We start from the raw sequence: 23,942 nt of genomic DNA, 5'->3' as shown, positions 1-23,942 counted from the left end.
ACTTAACAATTAAAAAGAAATATATAGATGAATGCAGCAGACACATTTTCTTTGGAATCAGTGAATAGTAAGTGCAGAACCAACAAGTATGAAAATATACAGTAAAAGAAAAAACATAATAAAATGTTTTTTCTATAAACTTACAAATCCAAAGGAAAGATCAAATATTTGCCAGAAGAATTAAAATATTATACAGTCAGTAAACAGTTGTCATTGGTTGTTTTCATCAACATTAACCTGTGAAGGAAACAAAATAAAATGGGAAATGGTAAATCACATGTGTCAAACTCAAGGCCCGGGGGCCAAATCTGGCCCTTCAGAGCATCCAATTAGGCCCGTGGGAGAAAGTGAAAACATGAATCATTGTGTAAATTACCAAATAATTCAGTTGTTGAAAGAACACAAAAGTTTTCCAAAAGTCTGCAACTTCTTTCAAATTATTCCACAAAATCTACCCAAATTAAGCACAAATTGGTCAAAAAATAAATTAATCAAAGGACATTTAAGTATCTATGACTTATTGCTCAGACATTGATGATGCATTCCATACTTTGTCTAATTCATAACAAAGTGCAAACTTGGGTACATTAATGTGTAAAATAGTTGTTTTCCAACCTAAATCCTGTGGCCCATTTGTGGTCAAACTGGTCCAAATTTGGTCCCCGAACTACAATGAGTTTGACACCATTTGTGGTTCATAGAGAAGTAAAAAAACACACAAACATAGATTATTCCTTACCTTGATAGCCACTGTTTCCAAAGAAACCATTTAAGTCATATTTGTTATTTTTCGCTCCTAAAAGACCAAAAAAACAAAGTATTTTATAATTACATAAATACCCCAGAACATTTTCATTAAAGTTCATCATTGAGTTCTTGAATAAAGTCACGTGGACTCGCCTTGAGGGTGAAAATGCAGTTTGAGATGCTGCTGAATGTGCAGTTGACGTGGCAGGTCAGCGTCCAGCTGTGATTCTGAAGGTTGCACAGAGTCGAGGATGACGCTGGCTGTGGCCATCGGATCAGGAAAGTCATGGGGTGTGAAGGACTGTTCTTCAGTGGTGGGTGGGTGGGTCAGCGTGGTGCTGGGCGTGGGAGCTGCTGGGAATGAGGACATTACAACAGAAGTGTTTCTGTATTTAGAAAAACTTCAGATTACCTTCTGTTTGCACTTGTCCGTTTATGTGACCAACGTTATCTGTAAGTTCAACATTAAAAGCAGATATTTCATAAAACGCAGATGATGTCACGTGACGTCACACACAGCGCTCACCAAAATGAACCAGACCTTCTTCACCAGCGGTGAGAGCTGGAGTCACTACGTCTGATAAAAACAAAACATTTCCATCAGCAGAAGCTGGTGAGGAGATACCACCGTGTTCATCACACACCGTAGGAATCAGCAGCTGGATCATAAGACACACCTTCCACATCTGTCAGGAGGGAAAGAGAAAGTGATTTTTGTGTTTCTGTTCATTTAAAACTTCAGTGATTCAGTAACGCTCAGTAAATACCTTCAGGTTGTGAGGAGTCAGATCCTTGGTTTCCTGATGATTAGTTAGAGTTTATTCAATCATATGAATCCTGTTTTTAAAATGAAAAGCATTATAAATGTTTTTTGTACCATAATTCCAAGCAGATTGATCCGGGCCCATGACACTGAGCATCTGTGGAGTGGAGGGACCCCCAACCTCACCTTGAAGAGAAATCAATCACCGTATTGTTAAAATGATTGTTCATTAAGTCTGACCTGAAAGTGTAAATGAATGTATATATTTACACACGTGAATGTTCTAAAACCACATATTTTTCATTAAGATGTTTTTAAAAACATACATTGTTTAGAGAAATAAAGTCTGATCTAAAGTTTTCTTACAAAAGTCTTTAGTGAAAACTTGTCATGGGAATTCTGCAAAATGTGTGTATTAATGTTAAATATTGAAAAATCCATTTATTCAGTTCAGTTTATTAGCCTCATAACTCAAAGTGCACTGTCAGCATTTAAAAAGACATTTCACAATAAAAAACAAACAACAATCAATGCCACTAAAATACTATCCTGTTAAATACTGAAAAATACAAGCAATATTAGGTCTAATAATAAATAAATACATTTGAAAATGACCCTCAATGGAAATAAATAAAAGGAATCATAATGCCTTACATTGCTTTTTTTTAAATTATTATTATTATATTATTGTATTTCAGATAAAACAACGATTCCAAAGGGTAAAAACATTTTTAAAGTCTTGTTTCAATCTAAATCTAAAACATTACTACTGTTCAGCCACAGTTCAGTGTATGATTATTTAGCTTAAATATTCATTTTCTCACCAGTTCCTCCAAGGTCGAGCGACGCTGGCTGAGCTTCAAAAGGAAGTTTTCCATAACCTACAAATAATGAAAGAATCAAACAGGGACTAGAAGATAAACATCATTTAAAACCATGTTTTCATTATTACAAAGACGCCCCATTACCCTAAGAGCACAATCCTATACATCCTACAGGTACTAGGGGTGTCCCAATCCGATATTGATATCGGTCCGATATCAGCCACAAAACAAATATTGGATTTTATCAGACGGCATCTAAAATGTCCAATGTAAGCGCTCCGATAAGTTTTTGTTGTTTTTGTCATATACTGACAATAAAAAACAACTGACGTGAACGTGAATCATTAACTATTATTCTCTGAGTAACATCACATGATCAAGCCTTTTCTAACACTACAAAATAAGTCATAAACTTATGTATGATTTGTGCTGATATTGTATCAAATAAATATCAGTAATATTCAAGGCTCCAATATCAGTATCATATCAGAAGTGAAATTAATAGTTACCATATTGTCCAGCAGATGTAGCTCCTCCTCCATTCCCATACGGACTGGGACCATAACCTAAAGTCAGATAAACAACAACTTCTAAACCCACTCTTTATGTATTTTTAAACAAACATTACCTCCAGTATTTCCAGGTTGTCCACCAAACTGAAGACCACCAATACCTGAAAGAGAGGTGAGATCATTAGGAATGGACATGAGCAAAAGAGTTCAATATTTATTTGTGCACCATGTTTAAAGAGAAGGCAGAGGAGACATTATACTGTACGTCTCACCGTATTTAGCGTTGGTTTTTTCCATTCCAAGTGTCTGACCACCATATGGAAAACCACCCATTCCTGCAACAAATAAAAGTTCTGTTTGAAGCGTCTCCAGGCCTAGCGTCGTCTGCACCGTACATGCTGGATAATTTGGTCAAAATATGCTTAAAGTATGAAATGTGTTGGTCATTTTTGAGTTAATCTCACCGTCAAGTCCAGTAGGAACCATTGGGCCTCTATTGTATGGAATCTGTAGTTGACCACCTATGGGGTTAATTTATAATAAAACATGTTAATATAACGTTCAATGACGTCCTAGATGTTTATACCTACCAATTACAGGAACACCCTGACCAAGACCTGGAAGAGAAACATGCTACATTTACAGTATTTCCCACCAAATAAAATACATTTTCAGGAGTGAAAATAAAGGAAGGCCTGACCTGCATATTCAGGATGTACAGGAGCATCGTATCCAATGTCATAACCTACAGAATATATAAAACACACAGATATATACCTGATAGCACAAGTGGAATAGACCATTTAGTCTCACCTGGTTTAGACATAATGTCGTCACCTACACCAGCATTTCCAAAGAAAATAGATATATATTAAAAAGTGACATTTTAAATCAAAAACTACATCCTTACACTATTGAAGTGAATAAACCATTACCTCCATAGGAATTTCCATTTCCATAACCTGAGAATAGACAGGACCATTACATTACGCACACTGGACTTCCAATCATTGATTACAGGTTGAATAGATGGTAAAAATAAAGCTAAATTCAGTCATTAAATCATTGTACAGTCCTATAGAACCTCTATCTAGCATGTTCTAGACCTGAATCATGTGTTTCTACAGAAAGCCTGATCAGATATGATTAGAGTATTATCTAAAATATGCTGAATAACAGCTCAGACATGGCCTCCTTGATTTAATTCATCCTATAAATCATGTCATATATGTTTTGCCTGGAGTCCTTGTTGCTAATTTAGACATTATGTCATTTAGGATTGAATTGTTCCCACGCTATTGGGACGTGGTTACTTTAAACCCTGGTGAGACGAGTTATAAGTCATTATTATTATTATGATGGACAACAGGATGAGGCTGAAATACATTCCTTTATCAGTCGTATCATCAATTTCTGTTCATACAGAGAAACTCACTGTGTTGCTGCCCTGCATAAGGAAACCCAAGTCCTGTCAAAAAAAAGACATTTCTATATCCTTAAATATTTAAAGGAACAGTTAAAAACCCTCAAATAAAACAAAAAGTGAGAATTACCTGCTCTATATCCATTGTCTACTCCAGGGAGGGGGAAACCTGCTGTTTTAAACAAAGACTGTGTTTATCATTCATGTATTTTGTCATAAACTATAAAAGTGTAACAGCTGTGACTCAGTAAAATGATAAAAACATATTTGCTGTTAATTTTATTCCAAAATTGAAATGTTAGTGATTTTTCCTACCTGGTTTGTTGGCTTTAGCTCCGCCTCCATTGGGACCTTAAAGCCAAACAAGCTCAGTTATCAGATGTTTATTATTATTACTTTGTGCTTCTTACACTATGTTAAGATAAAGGATGTTTTACCGTTGGCATCGTATCCATTCTGTGCTCCAGCTCCGTAACCTTCATTGAGAACAACTATGATGTAATTGTGTTAAAATAAGTATATGTTAATGCAGATGTGATTGTATTGGATGAGTTCCAGCTGTTCCACCACTGTACGCTACCAAAAAAATAAATTAAAAATCTATATTCATTCTATATCGTTATTGATTCTACTGAATACAATAATACGTATTGTATATCAAAGCTAGAATAAATAGTAAATACATTTTTGATCATCACTATTATTGGTAAAAATAATGAAATTTACCAGGTGGAGGTATTTTAATCCATTGTCCGTTCGGTTGCCCTGACAACCCACATTCTAAACAAGGAAAAGGTAAACATTACAAACAGTTTAAATAGAACACAGAACAGCATTGTATCAGTTGTAGAATTTAAAGTGATCATTAACAGTGTAAAAATAACAAGTTTAAAACATGATATAACGTTCACCTGCTTTGTATGGTTTACTTCCCTGTTCCTGTGATTTTGAACCACCGTTGTTCTCTGAAACACCAACGTTTTAAAAACGTGAGAGTACGTGATTTTACACATTCTATTGTAATGTTTAAATCCCACAAACTTAAATAACAGTGAAGGTTTTGAAGATACCACTTGTACATAAATGCTGAGTCATGAGTTTATGGCTGCAGATGATTATAGTGTGTGTGTGTGTGTGTGTGTTTTTATAATTGCCTTGAGGAATGGTGGTTCCTGGCTCAGGTACTGGGTTATTCTGGGGAAACACTGGTGCATGTCCAGATGTGGTCACTTTAGGACCAACGGGACCTGCAGGTGTTGGACCAGGACCTGGTTTTGTGTCTTTGGTTTCAGGTTTAAGCTGAGGAATCAGTGGCTTCTGTTTGTAGTTTGTTCCTTGTGGGACTGGTGATGGAAGCTTCTGGTATTTGTCCTGAGTCACCATGACAACGATCCCCCTCGTGGGTTCAGGGGCCTCAGGGGCCACAGGAACTTGTGCTCCGGTTATTTGTCTTTGAGGAGCAGCGTCCTCTGGTGCTGCGGTTGGTCCTCCTTTGTTGTAGTTTCCCTTCGTAGACTGACTCCTCCCATTTGCTATCGTGCCATAGTCTGGGAACCAAGAACAGTTTGGATGATGAAAAAATCCTCAAAAGATTTGAACAAAGGCAGGAAATGTTCTTTACACTGACCTGGATTAACTTTAGTCAGTTTTCCACTGGGTCGACCAGGACCACCATAGTCTGGAACAACTGGAACAACATTATGGAGCCAATTCTTCAATCCCATCAAACCACAAACTATCAATACTATCAATAAATACTGTGGACACCTTCAGTGGGTGAACCTCCTCCAACACCTTTGGGTGCTGCTCCATATCCTTCATAATCACACTAATGGCATTGATTCATAAATAAAATAAGTGGGACCTTACCATTAGGTTTACCTCCATAACCACCGTTCTGAACTCCATAACCTGGGAAGTCATTTTAACAATTATTACAATTTAAGACAAACCAAAAATACAAGTGAAATATAGAGTTATTAGGCTATTTCAATCAAATTGGTTTTTTCATTTTTAATAAGCCTCTGTTTTAAAAAGAAGAGACTGATTTTACTGAATATATTGTGAATGTACTTTCATTTAATATTTGCATTTAAAAACATTTTTATTTCTAATCGATCGATACCATTGGCTTTGGCTCTGTATCTTTAAACATCTTTAGCTACATTATTATTATTATCTGCAAACATAAACCCACCATCAAACTGAAGATAAACATTGCATTTTTAAACTAGTTTCAATCTGTTACCATTTGGCTTTGCTCCGTATCCATTGGAAACGGCTCCAATTCCATAATCTGGTCAAAGACATCATTCAAATCAATTAAACATGTTTTATCTATTTTATGATGATTATTGATGTATGAGCTTCACCTGGTTGTGGTTTCATTGGACCTCCTCTTGGGCCTCCATATCCTGCAAAAAAGTAAAGACAGAGGCTTTAAAAAGAAATAAATGTCATAGTATTTCATAAAATAATAATAATAAACATTTAAACAAACCAATGAGTTTGGTAACATATTGTGGGTCTGAACAGTGGATGAAGAACTTAATGTGGAGCTGGATGTGGGAGGGGTTTGAGTTCTGGACTAACTGGAGTTTATGGAGGGATTTACTGTGGAGATCAAAGAGAAGGAAACTAATACAGAGCCTGTTGGAAATATGTATTCATATAGTGGGAGGAGCTTAAGTAGAGTTATCAATTATGTCCATAATAATAACATACTGTGTAGCGCTATAAAGGCTTTATTTGCAGGTGCAAAGTAAAATAGTGTGTGTGATTTATCTGGTTTAATCCATTAAGACATGAACATGATAAATGTGTTGTTTTTTCTTTTCTTTTCATTTGATGTATTTTTCTCTAATGTATGTTTTTTAAAGTCATTATGTGTATTTTTGTATCTTTGTTGTCTTTTGTGTATTTTTTGTACAAATATTTAGTTTTGTGGGTGAATCCATTTTAAATGTAGTGACACAGACTGTAACCAGATCGATAGTGAAGCACACCTGATCAACGTGTGTGTGTGTGTGTGTGTGTGTGAGACTCTAATCTCCTCCATTGGTTCTCTCTCACACACACACACACACACACACACACACACACACACACACACACACACACACACACACACACACACACACACACACACACACACACACACACACACACACGCACACACACACACACACACACACACACACACACACACACAGATGATAAATGTACAGCTTTCATCGAGTAATGTTGATGAAAGCTCGTTGGTTGGTGAGCATACTGTACATATCTAATGTAATTCATTTGATGAACAATACTTTATTGCCATAATATTCTTTACCTCATCATGTGACTAAACTGATGATGTCAGAGTGTGTGAAGGATACTTTAAGTCTTACCGTTGGGTTTTTCTCCTTGTCCACCAGCTCCTGCTCCAGTTCCTATCAGTTTAACATTCATAGCTGAAGTCCAGGAGCCAAATTATGCTCCACACTGTATGATCATTAATGGCATTACCTTGCATTGGACCCTTCATCTGCCCATTTCCAAACCGAGGTCCCAGACCCAAACCAGCACTGCCATAGCCACCGTTTCCATAGCCTTCAGAAAACAGTTCATTTCCACGTTATCAAACAATAATTACATTTTTTACTCTTTAGAGAATAATTATTAAATAGGGAACTAACCTTTATTTCCATACACTGAGAAACAAATGGACTCATTACTCAAAGTATCAAGCAGTGGCTTTTATATTATGGTGTTTTTTACTCACCTCTCCCTTGGTTTTTCTGAGGCAACCCTTAAATTAGAGATAATATATATACTGTAATATATACTTATAAAGGTACTGACTGTGAAACTTGGACCTTCTGAATGAGTGAAAAACAAACCTGCTCCATAAGGTGGTCGACCAAACCCCTTCATTGGTTTACTTCCTGCACTGCCTTGACCTGCTGTACACAGCATTGTTTCACCAACAGAACCAGTTGTAAAGCAAACGTGCTCCTCAACGCATCAGAACCACTGCTTTTAGACTTCTTACCATATGGTTGTCCTCCATTATTACCAGCAGAAGAAGCACCTGCAGCACCTCCACCTGAACAATGATGATTTTAATCATTACACACACTAGATGTTCAGCTATCATCGTCAATCCTCACCCATAGTTTTCCCCTGGTTCAACTTTTCATTTCCTGCACCATAACCATAAGCTTTTATTGTACAATGATGTGAATTCAAGCATTACACTCTGCTCTCAGTCTGATGGTCTTCTAGAAGGTCCTAAAGTGTCTAGAAGTAGAACAAGAGGCAGAGTGTTCAGCTACCAGGCTCCTCCCCTTTGGAACCAGCTTCCAGTCTTACTACAGGAGGCTGTTACTCTCTCTTCACCTTTAAGGCTAAACTCAAAACCTACTTATTTACTAAAGCGTATACTGTATAATAGCATTAAGCTAACCACTAGGAACAAAGATCTAAAACTACAAATAGGAACTACAAACTAAGATTATAGAGTAGAACACCAACATTATGTTCAAACATGGTCCACCATCTACACACAGTAGCTGTAATGTGATGATGTCCACAAAGACATAGTTGTGTCCGGTTGTAGACCACCCCCACTTCTGCACTGCGTTGTCAAACCCATCATACTGCTCACACACTATTTACACTGATGTCCACACATAGATCTTTCTCATTCCTGGATCATGTTTTTCTGCAGTCAGTGTCTTCTCCTCGTTCTTCTCTCTCTGCTCTGTTTCAGGTGAAGCTGATGATGTCACTTCCTGATCTGTGGTTCTAGTCTGGAACACTCTGATGTTCTATCTCTCTATCCTGTTCTGTTGGTCCTTCTGTCTACTAACCACAACCAGTCCACGCAGATGGCTGCCACCTCTGAACCTGGTTCTAACAGAGATTTATTCCTGTTAAAGAAGTTGTTTCTTCTCACTGTCACTAAATACTTGTTCATGTGGATCTTGTTGGTTTTTTTCTTTCTTATTATGAATTTTATATTTTCATAAGCACATTGAGACGACTGTTGTAAACTGTGCTATACAAATAAAGTTGAATTGAATTAATCAAACATTAATAATCCATTTAAATCATACCATTTCCTTTGATTCCTTGGCCAACGTAACCACCAGCCTGTGAACCGTAGCCTGAATAAAAGAATCTTGTTCCCGTTAACAGTTTATAATCAATGATTAAATGAGATTTTAAGCACCTTTAAATGTTTGTCCAGTTGCTGAACCAGATTTGAGACCAAATCCTGCAATAAATATAAAGATTACATGATTATAGCATATTTAATAAACACTACATTTCTCCATTCTTTAAGGGTTACCATGGAGATTTCCTGCTTGTCCATTTGTTGCACTTCCTGCAGCTCCGTAGCCTTTAAAGAACAAAAACATTACAATTCCTTCGTTCATACTATCACAAAATTGTGATTGTCATTCTAAATGTATTGACTTTTGTTTATTTTGGCAAAAATATAATGTATATCACAAACCATTCCCTTTATTTCCTTGTCCATTATGTCCACCTTGAGATCCATAGTCTGAGACAAAGAGAAAGTATTAAAGTATTAAAGTATTAAAGTATTACAGTATTAAAGTATTAAAGTATTACAGCTGTTGCTCTGTAAACTACTTTGTACTAAACTTGAAACAGACATTTTTCTACCTTTTATTTGTGTTCCTGGACCAGATTTAACCCCATATCCTGAAATAAATACATAAACTACATATTTGAATAAATTGTAGAATGTTTGGACTTTCTTCCATTTCCAGCAGATGACTTTCATAGTCAATTTATTTATTTTTAATTTGACGTGTGTTTGTTTCATTTATAATTTAGAGGTGAAAACACACTAATGATCCACTTTTGTATCATTTACTATTTATTTGTTACAGAGTGTTACTAAAAGCTGCATGTAGTATAAAAACTATAGTAGTTCTGTTCATGTTTATACAGGAATAACTTACACTAATAAACATTTTCATTGTTTTCAGAGTTATACATTTGTAAAATAGATAAACAACCTTGTGGTTTTCCTCTGTCACCACCAGCAAAGCCTAACAAACACAACAACATTAGTTTCTAACATTAAATACATAAACATTCTTTTCACTGCTTTGGTTTCAAAACATCAAGTATCTCAAGAACATTGAGACAAAAAGATGATCAGATTAAAAACATACCATTGCCTTTAGTTCCATAGCCTTCAACACAAAGAATACAATCAATATAATTGTTTATAAAATAAGATAATATTCAAACAGACATTTCACCACCTTTCATTTGTGATCTAGATGCTGGACCTGCTTTGACTCCATATTCTGAAACAAACATTTATCAATAACCTCCATTTCCACCAGGTTTTCTTCTACAGTAGAATTAATACAATTCTTAATAGTCATAAACTTCTTGTGATCTAAAGATTTGTTCAATATAATAATTACCTTGTGGTTTTCCTCCTCCATTAGTTTGAACAGATGCAGCTCCATAGCCTTAAAAAACACACGTCAGCATTTATTGTTTAAATTATATTTACATGTCTGTCGTCAAAATGTATCAAGTATTTACCAAAAAGTGTTTCCTGTAAAATAAAGATATTAGGTACTATTTTAGTACATTATCAGAAAACAACATACCATTGCCTTTAGTTCCATAACCACCAGCCTGAATCCCATAACCTAATAAAAAAAACATATGTATATCATAATATATAGTAAAATATTCCTCATCTTCGCTCTCTTTTGGCGCTTTACTAAAAGTGTAAATCTATTAAGATAGAGATAAAGCTTCCTCAGAATTGTTGGAATGGTTTGTATAGAAAGTATTTAATATTTAGTATTTAATGTTTAGTATTTAATATTTAATATTTAATATTTAATATTTAATATTTAATATTTAATATTTAGTATTTAATATTTAATATTTAATATTTAATATTTAATATTTAGTATTTAATATTTAATATTTAGTATTTAATATTTAATATTTAATATTTAGTAAACCCATCCTGAATCAGTAAAATTGTTTATGCTGACCTTGTGGTTTTCCTCCTCCTCCATTAGTTGCACCAGTTGCAGCTCCATAGCCTAACACACACACACACACACACACACACACACACACACACACACACACACACACACACACACACACACACACACACACACACACACACACACACACACACACACACACACACACACACACAACAATTAATTAACAGTACGGTATCAATAATTCAAAGTAAACAGCTTGAGATAAACTAAAAATCTGTTTTAGATCATCATCAGATCTGAACTTATTAAACCTAAAACAAAGTCAAACATTTAGGAAAAGTTTGATCCAAACAATGAAACAGGTTTTACTAAAGCTTTTATTTGTTGTCGTGGAGACGGACCAGCTTTAACTTTATAATATGAAACCAACATGTGTTCATCTGTCTGGTACTTTGTCATTAAACCATTAAAAAAGAATGAACACGTTTAGCTGGACTTTATTCAGCATGAGAAAATAAAATATTATTATAGTTCATTTACAGTTTGTCAAACATTCCTCTACTAAAAACATATAGTTTATTACTCGTATTAGTTCTTAAGCAGCAACGAGGAACATTTAAAAACAAGTTATTACCTGCTTATGTGAGAAACAGATTTTACCAAATATCACCAAAACAATAAATAAATACAACAATTATGTAAACGCTAAAAGATAAACAGTTGATTAAATTGTGAAATACTTGCCTTGTGGTTGGTTTCCATTAATTGGACCTGAACCTCCATAACCTAACAAACACATCAACATTAGTAGTTATCAATCATCTTCAAAGCATAATAATCTGTTTTATAACATGGTATGAAATCTATCATTATTGCCTTTAGTGGCTTGTCCTCCATATCCTGACATTTAAATCATCTATCAAACATTAAAGCTTTACACCACCTTTTATTGGTGCTTTAACTCCATAGCCTGAAACAAACATCAGTACATTTAACACTCATTCTAGATATATTTGTGTAGAATGAGTGTAAAGTCTGTTATTTACCTCCGTTCCCATTGGGAACAACAGCAGGGTTTCCTCCTACAGTAGAAAACCATTAAAAAAAGAGAAATCAAGTGTTTTAGAAAGAGTTGATTGTAAATGTAAAGGTTAAACAATGATAATAAAGCAATGCTTTAAAGCCATTAACAGAAAAACAATCAGTTAATTCCATTTTTAAATGCTTACCTTGTTGTTTTCCACCATCAGCTCCAAAGCCTTAAAAAACACACGTTAGCATTTATTGTTTAAATGATATTTACTGTCGTTAGAAGTATTCAACAGATGCTGCCTGAGGCAAACTAAAAATTATAGATGATAATTATACAATTACAAATATAATCATCAGATTAAAAAAACATACTGTTGCTTTTAGTTGCAGCTTGTCCTCCATAATTACCAGCCTGAGCTCCATATCCTGATAAAACACGTTCACACCAGTTGTTAGTAATAAATCTTTAAATGATTGTCACACTTGTTTGGTTAAAAGTTAAGCTGTATTAAAAGTACGTTTCCTGTGGTGAAATACTTCAGAATAAAAGCATACCATTGCCTTTAACGCGTTGTGCTCCATAGCCTGAGACAAAGAGAAGAATTCAAAGGTTTAAATGATCTTATTCGGTACAAGTTTGTACCAAACATTAAAACAGATGTTGCTCCACCTTTTAGTTGTTGTCCATTGGTTTGAACCCCATACCCTGAAACAAACACATGTTATTCAGTCACTTTGTGTGAACTTTCTATCTGTAAAATAAAGTTATTTACCTCCATTTCCACCAGGAACAACACCTTGGTTTCCTCCTTCAGAAGAAAATAGTTAGAAAAAAGAAAGCATTAAAAGAGCTGATCATCAAAATACATTTACTGTGAAAACACATTAATCGGTTCAGGAAGAAAAAATATCAACAGTTTGAGTAAAATCAATACTTAAACATTAAGTTCATCAAATTGTTCAATACTTGCCTTGTCGTTGGTTTCCTCCATTAGTTGTTCTATAGCCTAACAAACACATCAACATTAATATTTATTAACAATCATCTTTAAATGATCATCACTGCTTTGGTTAAAAATATAAAGTATTTAAACGATGTTGCCTGAGACAAACAAAAATGACATTTTGTTTTATAACATGGTATGAAATCTATCATTATTGCCTTTAGTGGCTTGTCCTCCATATCCTGACATTTAAATCATCTATCAAACATTAAAGCTTTACACCACCTTTTATTGGTGCTTTAACTCCATAGCCTGAAACAAACATCAGTACATTTAACACTCATTCTAGATATATTTGTGTAGAATGAGTGTAAAGTCTGTTATTTACCTCCGTTCCCTTTGGGTACAACAGCTGGGTTTCCTCCTACTGTAGAAAACCATTTATTTATTTATGCATTTTTAAAAGAGAGAAATTAAGTGTTTTAGAATGAGCTGATTTTAAATATTCAGTTAAATGAAGATGTTTTTTAGGATCACATGAATATTTTGTAAACTATATAACTTCCATAACAGATAAATAGTTTTAATACTTACCTCATGGTTTTTCTCCTCGTCCATTAGTTACACCACCAACATTAATAGTTTAAATTATGTTCATGCTTTGGTTAGAAAATGTCAAGCCTTATTATAGATGAAGATAAAATAAACAAAATCAGAATAAAAACATACCATTGCCTGTAGTTAGTTGTCCACCATAATTAGCAGCTCCGTAGCCTAAAAAACATTAGTTATTACATTCAATCTTTAAATGATATTCACACTGCTTTGGTTAAAAGACTATAAATCAAGTGTTGAAAGGTTTTACTTGTTCCACATTAAAAATAAAATTAAAAAAACATCATATTCAGTTTTTTATGTTTTTTGTATACGTTACTTTATAAAATCTATATTATTACCTTTGTTTTTTTGTCCCCCATAACCACCAGCCTGAGCTCCGTAGCCTGAGACAAAGACAGAAAAGAATTAAAGGGATAAATATCTTATATTTTTCTGCAGCAAACACTGAAACAGACGATGCACCACCTTTTGTTTGTGCTGCAGTAGCTGGAGCGGCTTTAACTCCATATCCTGAAACAAACAATATTTATCATGAATGTTTTTATTTTCAAATCACTGTTAAACAATGTTGAGACTAACCACCATTTCCACTGGGAACAACGGGTGGGTTTCCTCCTATAAAACAAAATAATACAAACAAAACTGATACAGTATATAGGGAAATTAATAAAAACATTATTGATCATTATCTCAGTTCAAATCAAGTATGTACTTATTCAATGTTACCTGAATTATAAAGATAACATTAATTATGATTTGTTTTAAAGCCAATAAAAGTTATGGTGAAGTTACCTTTAATTTCTACTCCTTTGTTCACACCAGCTGCTCCATAACCTGAAGAACAAATGTGTGGTGACTAAAAATATTGCAAACTGTAAAGTTTGGGATAGTGATGATCATTACTTACCTAAACCTTTAGTAGGGTATCGTTCCTGCTGTGGCCCCATTGTGTGACCCACACCTAAAAGAAACAATGGGAGGAAAAATAATAAAAGATTGTGGATCATAAACGTTTACGCTGTGAAGGACTTCCTGTGAGGTACCTTTGGACGACATCAGCATCGATCCAACACCTCCCACATTCTGAGGTTTTCTTCCTAAAAATCAAAAACCACAAATGAGGTGTGAACAAAATCATAGTTATAATAATAATAATAATAATAATAGGGACTTACCACTGAATGCTCCGAATGGGCCTCCATAACCTCAAATAAAACACACATTTCAATAAAGTTATTCTAATAAAGTTTGATATGAAAAAAATTAATAATTTGCACCAATGTAAATCCTTTCTTCAAAAACTGTGAATTTATGAGTAATCATCTTAAAAATGTAGGTATCCAAAAAAAATCACACGGACCTGCTGAAAGCAACTCTACGCTTGTTATTGTGATACATTTGCTGAATAATTTCTAAATATCTGGAGGTTTGTGCTCAAATAAAAGGTCAATTACTTATTTTAAATTGTGGGAAAAAAATTACTTTATTTTGCTAAATCATCAAAAGAAACACCTGACATCTAAAAATATTGTTTCCTATAAATTCATAAAAACATGTAGTTATACGACCTCATTTCTATAACTTGTTGTGTTTAATATTGTAAAACTGTTCATTTTTACATTTGTAAATGAATAAAATCCAGTCATTTGATATATTTAGTTTTTTTCTCAATAATGATCTGAATCATTCTTCAGATCAATGAATGGAATGATGGTGTAAAAGTAGTAAAATCACTTCTCACAGACAGATGTTACATTTAGGAAGCAGCTGTTACTGAACCTCAAACCTTTGATGTTTTAAAGTGAGGTCAGCAGTAAAGAGACTTTTACTGCTGAGTCACCAAAAACTCAGTTTAACGTGATTGTCTGAAATTTAACAAGTAAACCTGAACATCTGGGAGAACCTCAGTAGGTCCAAGAATGACGGGAAAATAAAGAGGAAATGCATGACTTTTAGAAAAAGAGACATTTTACAGAATCATACATTGGGTTTTTTTTATCTCTGCTAATGTCAAATTTTCATTCAGATTTTAAAAAAATGCAACCAAAGATTCACATATTGGAGAGAATTCAGTAAATTCTACTGTATCAGTTTCAAAGTCTCATCAATGGTGACAGTTTTTAATTGATTAATCTTTGCATTTCATTGTGATTTATTGGAAAAGATTAAATGAGCCCAAACATTTGGTCATTAATGCAGGTAGAAATCATTCAATCCTGTTAATGATCAGGATCATTGATCCAGATCCTCAAAGAGGAGACTTGGATAATTTAAGCAAACATCTTTTTAGCCTGATATGGCAAAATTAATATATCATATTGATTAGTTCTCCTTTGGACTTTAAATAATGGAATGCACAGTTAAATACATATTAATATATGTTAATATTTTGTTTAATATAACAATTGAGTTTTAATTTAACCAATTAATAATGAATGTGAGCTGAAATTAGACTTATTGAATGAATGTAACCCTTTATTACTGTACTTATTTAACACATTACTTTATTTATGACCTTAAAGTTACATTTAGAGCTTATGTTTCTCTTTAAAATAGTAAAACTCTAATAACACATCAATCAATGAATCTGTAGCAGTGGCTTAGAAATCACATGGTTATTTTGTCTAAATTTAAGACCTTTATGAGATTCTACATTAAATTATTTGTTCAGGAACATTTGGTTATAAATATGATCTAATAAAGTCATAATCCAACACTCACCCCCTGTATGAACCGTCTGTAGCAAACAGAGAATCAAGGCGCTCTGAAGAAAACACGACCCCATGGTTGACCTGAGAGAAACCAAACTGCTGTTCAGATCTTACAGGAGAATGTGGTTCCTATGAGTGGGCGACTCACCCTAAAAACAGGGTCTGATATACACCCTGATCTGAGAGGCTCCTCCTCTTCTCCAGGGTGGTGATGGGCTCATCCACTAACTGAATGATTATTATTAAAGTACATTAACACTTAACAGATGCAGATGTGGACAATGATTAACTGCAACATCTGTTTATTCTCAGACTTTAAAGACATTTCATAAAGAAATGGGAAACAATCAGAAAATGTTGAAACGCTGGCGATGATTAAATATGTTTATGTGAATGTTGCCATGGCGTCACTATCACATTTACCTTAAGTTGACGAATACTTTTCCCCACACAGACATTCAGGTTAGAACAGTAACAGAGTGGATTTCTTTTAATTATATACTGTAAATATATAATTATGTTTCGCTTTCCAAAAACATAAATACAAAGTTCATTTGGATAATTAAATTTAGAAAAGTTTCCTTTTTACTAATCAAATTGTTTGTGGTGGGAAATTATCTTCTTTACTGCATTTTAAAATGTTTATAATACAATTCTTTAGTGCAGTTTACAACTATATTTAAAACAAGTTAAAATCACATAAAGATGATTTCATGTAAAACATATGCACCATTTACTGCTTTGAGCTAAAACACCATAAAATATACACCAGGCATGAATGAGATAAATTATCATTCCATCTTTACAAATGCAGAAATTTATCAAAGTGTGAGATTTGTGAATTAACTGGAGTGGATTGTGTGACGTCATCTTGAGAGTCAATGATTGGAAGAGAGTTTTCTTTGTTCCTCAACACACACACACACACACTATTTAAAGATCTCACCATTCACACAGATTCCTCACCTAAAGTCCAAATCCTCTTCTTCCAGGGTCAACGAGGGGTTAATGTCCCACTCAGACCTCTCACATACTTGGCTTCTCAACAAATTCAACATCTGTGCAGTTTCTCAGTGGTTTGTATTCAACGCATCTCGTTTTCAGCTCATTTTTAGCTAATTGCAAAATACAGAAATAAAATCAGTATTTTATGACCTAAAATATAGTTTATAGTGTCTGAACATCACATTAAATCCTGCAGAGCAAACGATCCAGATTTGGCTGTGAAACATATTAGTAGCAGATATAAATATTTTTCTGCTCAGTGGAGAAATAGATGCTGCTTTAAAGGAAGGAAATATTGAGTTAATAACTCCAGTATGTGGAACGTGTTTAAAAAGTTATTTCTCCTAAAGTACTTTCACCTCTGAAGATAAATTGATTACACACAATCTTACCAATAATTACTTCTAATGTTTGGACTTGGCAGGATAGTATTTAAGTCTGAATAACATTGATTCACACATGAAACGTTTGTAGAAACTAAAGTTTTAAACATAACATTATAATGTAACCGTAGACCATGTTGGTAGTTGTGTGATAATCCATTCTGATCAATAAAGTTCATTACTGACATTTGTAGGGTATCAATGTATATGTAAAGCAGCTGCTTCAGACAATCCGTCAAAAAAACAATAAAGTAAAAAAGTTCACGATTGTCTTACTTTTTCAATCATGCAGGAAAAAAAAAAAAAAAAAAAAAATTTCAAAGATTTTTTTTATTTCAGTTGCAAGTGCTGTACAAGTGTTTAGACAAATAATTACTGTTTCCAAATTAATACAATAAATAAAACTTCTTTACAACTCAAACATTTAAGATGGATAATTACATCAATAATATATACAATTTAGTCTAACTAACACATTATACAATGCACATGACCAACAACAACCCAAAATTGCATGGAGTAGCTTATATTAGGCCATGCTGACAAACTTCATTAATGGTGAATTTGAAGACATTTGCTGAGCTGTACAAAAAAAAGCCTCCAATACAGTTTATTATCTATTAACTATGTCTGATCCAAATACCAAACAATTATGAAATGAATGCAAATGTAGGCAGATGATAACGTTCTGTGACAGCAGAGCAATAACAGGAAACCAAAGACAAGAAAAACAATCTGATGAGAAACAAGGGAAACAGTTTGGTGCACAAAATAGTGAAGGGTTGGGAGAGAGAGGGAGTAAGAATCAAAAGATCTTATCAAGTTTGGTTATTTATACAGAATAACTGCTGCTGAAGAGTTTCAATGTTTTCTCTTTCACTCACAAGTTATTAGATCAACTCCATCATCGTCCACCTCATGATGGAAGAGCCAGGAATCCAGTAGCAGACCTAAAAACATAATCATTTGAAAACACAGAAATGCTACACGTTTTAACCATTAAAGACCTACTCCATGTTGTTCTTCAGCTGATGCACGGTGCGTTTATCCAGGTAACGACAGAAGAGCGTGAGCAGGTTGGAGGGCAGGAGTAGTGGCTCCACCAGTGAACACTGGGAAAGCTGTCCTGCTACCTGGAATATAATCTCTGTCCTGGAAGAGGAAACGACAGAAGGTCTTTATGGAGGTCACTGTAGAGTTATGAAAGTATGCTAGATTATAGAGTCACACCACATCTCAAAGTCTCCAATGCTGGGCTCCAGAGGAACACCTGAGGACAGCAGCTTCTCTCCATGGGACAGCAGTGCATACAACAACGACAAACCAAACTGAAACAAGAGAAAATTCCTCATTCCCATGCAGACAGAAACATTAGCTTATAGCACAGACCTTGTTCTGACAGGCCTGTGTGAGACACTCTAATGTGGATAGAGACTCAGATGATGTCAGATCTTTGAGTATTGCAATGAGCTGACTGAATGTCAGGCCACCGATCACATTACGTAGAGGTGGGTAGAGCACGGGCAGCGTCTGAAATGACATTTGTGTGGAAGTTGAGTTGAGCCACGTAGCATATGGTGTAGCAGTGGAAACTTCAATGGTAGCTTTTGGATATTTCGTTTCCAAATCATGCAAAAGATCAAAAAAAATCCAACCTCCTCTGAATCTTTATTCATCAGCGTTGGCAGGTTACAGATCACAACATGCAGGATTTTTCCTGCAGATTCATGTTTGAGGAAAGGCAGCAGACGAGCTAGCAGCCGTTTGCCTTTAGAGATCAGCAGAAAAGGAAGGAAGTCCCCTCTGGAGACAGTCACAGAAGTAAACGGTGGTAAAGTGTTAACATTGATTTAAATCTATTTTACAAAACATTAAGAATAAAACTCACGAATGGCTTTGGAGCTCTGAGTAGATTTGCTCCACCTTCCTTTCAGTCTTTTCCATTAACCTTCTCTCCTCCGTCTCAGGCAACACTGTGGTTTTCATTCTTTCACTTTCCTCCACCTCTAATAGAACCATGAACAACTACAGGACAATTGTTCAATTCAGGCTAAGGAACAAAAATGTAACATTGTATCAAGTGTGATCAGCAAATACCATCTCTATTTTGTTTAGAACTTCTAACCGCTGTTGTTTGTTGTCCTTTTGTTCCTGTATCAGTGGACGAGTAATGTTAATACAATGGTCATTTGGATACTACAAATTAAAATACAAGCTCAACTCGCCTCAAATGGACAATGAGCTTGGACGGCATGAACTGCACTAATGGCACGACGGGGTGAGTAACACGTGGAAACTGCAACTTGACCTAGTGAGCCTTCGATGTGCACCACTGAAAGAGAGGGAAGACCTTTACTTTAAAATGATCAATATTATAAGTATTTTATGCAAAGATGGGACTAAAATATGAATGAAAAGCAATTTATGACCAGCAATAGTTTTAAATTTACCGTGTTTTAACAAACACCCCAATGACAAAACTAGTGAAAAACAAGGACTTTCATTATCGAGTAAGTGCTGAATAAAAGCTTTATCAAAGAACAAAGACTTTGATAATGAACCCAGGTTTCATCTTCGTTAGACTAATGGTCATTTTGTTAAAAAGGCTTTGGGCAGCAAACGCTAACAATCGTACATGAATCATCTCTGTAACAGTAGATTTAGTGAAGCTGTAGAACAACAAACCTGGAGCGTAGGCGTCAGTTTTTGTGATGTATGGTGTCGTGAGTTTTGGTGGTTCTCTCTTGCTTTTTATACCCAACTCTTCTTCAGCCATCTTGGCTTCTATTCGACGATAATACTCCTTTAAAAGTTAAAACAAATGATAACATTTTATTAAATCTTTCAAATGGCTAAATAAAAGCCACAATGCTCACCTGGTAGTAATAGTCTTCATGGTAAGGGTTTTCACTTTGAAGCTGAATCATCTGAAGTCGGATGATCCATTCCTTCTCCTTAGCAGTCATCAGATTACAGTAAGGATCCCAGCCCTCTGATTTTCTATATAAACATCTTAGACTTAATCATATTGATAGTTTAAAACAGCATAAGCTGGTGTTGATCAAACCTTTGAAACATCCGTTGTTTCTGGCCGAGTAGTCGTTTATGCTGTGGGTGGAGCTGTGTGACGGGACCAGGGCACCTGCTTTGAATAGAACATCATCCTCATCAATGACGTTTATAATCAAAATGTTTTAGCATTTCATTCACCTACATTTCTTTAATTACATAATACAATTCAAAGAAATTAAATATGGATACTCACCTGAAAGGCTGGACTGGATTAGACGAAGGGCTGTAGAAAGGGGACGGCCTTGGGGAGTTGGTGCCAAAGCGAAGTTGCATCATCTTAGGTGTGAGTGGCTGAGGAGTCGAAGGGCAAGAGCGATTTGGAGGAAAAGTAAAGCCCCACGTCTGTGGAAAGACACAAAAAGAAGTGAGAAGGTAACAAACCTCTTTATTCCTCAAAACCTGGTGATGAACAACTAAACCTGATTGAATGGTAGTCGTGAAGTCATTGGTTGACGGAGGAATGGTGAACCTGGTGCAAACGCCTGCAGGAACAAATACAAAACCTTACAGATGTGTTTTTTTCATCCAGAGACACAAAATTCTTTACAATAGGGTTCATTTAGAGAATCTACTAAAGTAGCTTTAAACGGACTCCAGGCGTTGCTAAGATGTTCACCTGAGAAGCTCCTCGGCGACCAAAAACCCTTCTAGAACATGGTCCTCTGGGTTCAGCTCTCCTCGTCCCGAATGCAATGGGAAACGTTGAGTCCAGAGAACAGTTGAGCTGCTGATCCCTTCCTCTGTGACCGATCACACACACTATAGCACTGTCCTATACGCAACACAACGGATTATACAACTCATCACATATGTAGAGACTTTCATGCAGTTTACCTGCAGGATTGATCCTGAGACCCTTCTGGACTTCCTGTAAGAGTGCTCCGCCCCCTAATGAAAACAACCCAAACATAATATTAGCAGCCAAAAAAACAAATAAAATCAACCCACAAACAGCATCTACATTAATACTCACGTCATTGTTATTATGAATGAATGCATTCCTGTGCATCGCAAACCCACAATCCACGATAGCGCTGTCCAGACTCTAAAACAAAGAAAGTTACAGTAACGCAGAGAAACCAGCAAAACGCTTTAATCCATGAGTGTAAACCTTAAGGCTTGGACGTCCTTCTACCATCCTAATCACAGCTGGGTCTTCAAACATCTGGCCTCTGCCCTGTCCACCCCTGTAACCCCTGCCCCGCTGCCCTGGAACAAACCCACACTGATGCTGGAGCCTCTGCCTGGGGGGTGGGGGGGTTCTGTGGGGGGGGAGAGGTTGGACATCAGATGGTGGGGGGGTTGGAGGGAGCTGCACACTGCTGCTGGGTTTGTCTGTGGTCACATCTGTATCCATATCTGTTATAGAAACAAGATTTGATGCTACTTTTTGGAATCAGTGCACAAAACATTTCTGGATTTTTACAATTTCATTTAACAAAAAGCTTTTTGTAGGATGTAAAAATAATCACTTAACTAAGAAATATCAGCTTTTACTTTGGAGGATTCCAGGAAACCTTACTGTACCTCTAACTTTCCACAGTCAAACAATAAAAGATAATTCTAGAAAGAAAAAAAACGCCAAAAATGTGTGATATTAAAATGGGTCACAGCCCAAAAAAAGCATTTTACCTGTTCTGTAGATAAACATAGGAACAATATAGAATATAATCTGTAACCATGGTTACTCTAACATCAGCTAATGTGAATTTGTGGCAATACATGAAGGCTCCTGACTGTTGGTCCATTTATATTTCTTTATGAACCACCATGACATGTTGCGTACCCCACTTTGGGAACCATAGGCTCTAAGACACAGGTCCAGGTCCTGCAGGAGAAACCATGACTCAGCGTAAATCATGATGTCATACCTGTCAAGTTTTGGATTTGAAAATAAGGGAAATTTTCTGGTGCCCACATCCTGATGGTCTTTATGAAGATAAACTCTATGTTATATTTTATAACATATTTACACCAGTTCTTAGTTTTTCATTCATCATCTCTGTTCTGTTGGTTCTGGGTTTGTTGCTGATGTCAGCATTAATCTAATCTCGTGAGAACTGTCACTCAGACCATTTCAGGTGGAAGTTCTCACGAGGCTAGAGACTCCGTTCAGTTTAATAAGACATCTTTTCAATATTATTACATTAAAATACGGGATATTTATGGTAAAATACTAATACGGGACGATGGCGGGAAAGAGGGTAAAATACGGGAGTTTTCCGGTCAAAACGTGATACTTGACAGGTATGGATTATGTACACAACATAAAGCACTATATTTGCTGGGCCTGCATCACTATATATAAATATTCCAAAATCCAGCAATTTTTTAAAAATTCTACAACATTTCTCTAAATTAAATAAAAAAAATAAAGACATATGTCACTTTTTATAACATTAATATGAGGAAAGGAAACTGCCAGGATGAGTCAGTGCTATAATCTACTTCTGTAAAGAATAACTCTATAAACACCTGTTCCAAAAGTCTCCTGATTGTAGACATTGATGTCCTCGTCCTCCTCAGCCATGACCTCCAGGAGCCCACAGTCCATGGTCTGGTCCTCTTCATCTCTCCACTGCTCTCCATTCTCTGGCCACTGAGGTTCACTCACCTCCTGGACACAATACAACTAATAGTGTCACTACTCCTGTTATTCTTTCTTTTTGTTGTTCAATTGTTTTCACCTGATAAATGCTTTCTTAACGAACCATTGTTAGAAATAAAGAACTCACTAATGACAGAAAACAACCAAACACACCAACCTGTTGTTGTTCTGAATCACACATCGTATCGTATCGTATTTCTTCCTCTATTATTTTTCACATTTAAAGAACACGTTCCTCCTACTTTCTCACCTCCTTCATCAGTTTAAATGAATTCACCTGGGCAGGTAAA

At 35.3% G+C, this 23,942-nt stretch overlaps 2 protein-coding genes across 2 annotated transcripts; both read right to left on the bottom strand.

Moving 5' to 3' along the window:
• Nucleotides 1–170: 170 nt before the first annotated feature.
• On the bottom strand, nt 171–16,715 carry cmn (calymmin). Its single transcript, XM_028476087.1, has 55 exons — nt 16,595–16,715; nt 15,049–15,078; nt 14,917–14,970; nt 14,781–14,834; nt 14,666–14,707; nt 14,453–14,488; nt 14,339–14,383; nt 14,212–14,256; nt 13,985–14,029; nt 13,644–13,679; nt 13,541–13,567; nt 12,024–12,065; nt 11,319–11,369; nt 10,920–10,961; nt 10,728–10,775; nt 10,560–10,604; nt 10,467–10,487; nt 9,776–9,823; nt 9,608–9,658; nt 9,488–9,532; nt 9,372–9,422; nt 8,306–8,359; nt 8,154–8,216; nt 8,036–8,062; nt 7,950–7,964; nt 7,780–7,863; nt 7,662–7,703; nt 6,642–6,683; nt 6,518–6,565; nt 6,139–6,180; nt 5,897–5,956; nt 5,424–5,816; nt 5,181–5,234; nt 4,996–5,049; nt 4,707–4,760; nt 4,585–4,620; nt 4,400–4,441; nt 4,282–4,314; nt 3,782–3,808; nt 3,660–3,683; nt 3,547–3,591; nt 3,437–3,463; nt 3,311–3,367; nt 3,119–3,181; nt 2,963–3,007; nt 2,844–2,900; nt 2,335–2,391; nt 1,625–1,696; nt 1,515–1,547; nt 1,392–1,433; nt 1,274–1,324; nt 1,160–1,198; nt 901–1,098; nt 740–796; nt 171–237 (listed from the first exon to the last, which is right to left on the bottom strand). The coding sequence occupies exons 1-55, from the start codon at nt 16,656–16,658 to the stop codon at nt 233–235; spliced, it is 2,964 nt and encodes a 987-aa protein (XP_028331888.1). The 5' UTR covers nt 16,659–16,715; the 3' UTR covers nt 171–232.
• A 2,069-nt stretch (nt 16,716–18,784) lies between these two features.
• Nucleotides 18,785–23,934, bottom strand: patl2 (PAT1 homolog 2). Its single transcript, XM_028476934.1, has 19 exons — nt 23,810–23,934; nt 23,520–23,661; nt 22,156–22,403; nt 22,018–22,089; nt 21,879–21,923; nt 21,637–21,816; nt 21,464–21,526; nt 21,238–21,386; nt 21,040–21,117; nt 20,849–20,972; nt 20,658–20,775; nt 20,198–20,304; nt 20,070–20,123; nt 19,861–19,997; nt 19,628–19,775; nt 19,362–19,502; nt 19,203–19,300; nt 18,984–19,124; nt 18,785–18,922 (listed from the first exon to the last, which is right to left on the bottom strand). The coding sequence occupies exons 1-19, from the start codon at nt 23,831–23,833 to the stop codon at nt 18,889–18,891; spliced, it is 2,103 nt and encodes a 700-aa protein (XP_028332735.1). The 5' UTR covers nt 23,834–23,934; the 3' UTR covers nt 18,785–18,888.
• Nucleotides 23,935–23,942: the final 8 nt, after the last annotated feature.

The sequence above is a fragment of the Gouania willdenowi genome, chromosome 19, assembly GCF_900634775.1.
Source record: "Gouania willdenowi chromosome 19, fGouWil2.1, whole genome shotgun sequence".
NCBI lineage: Eukaryota > Metazoa > Chordata > Actinopteri > Blenniiformes > Gobiesocidae > Gouania > Gouania willdenowi.
Note: the sequence above shows the minus strand (reverse complement) of the source record. Positions and strands in the feature narration are given on the sequence as shown.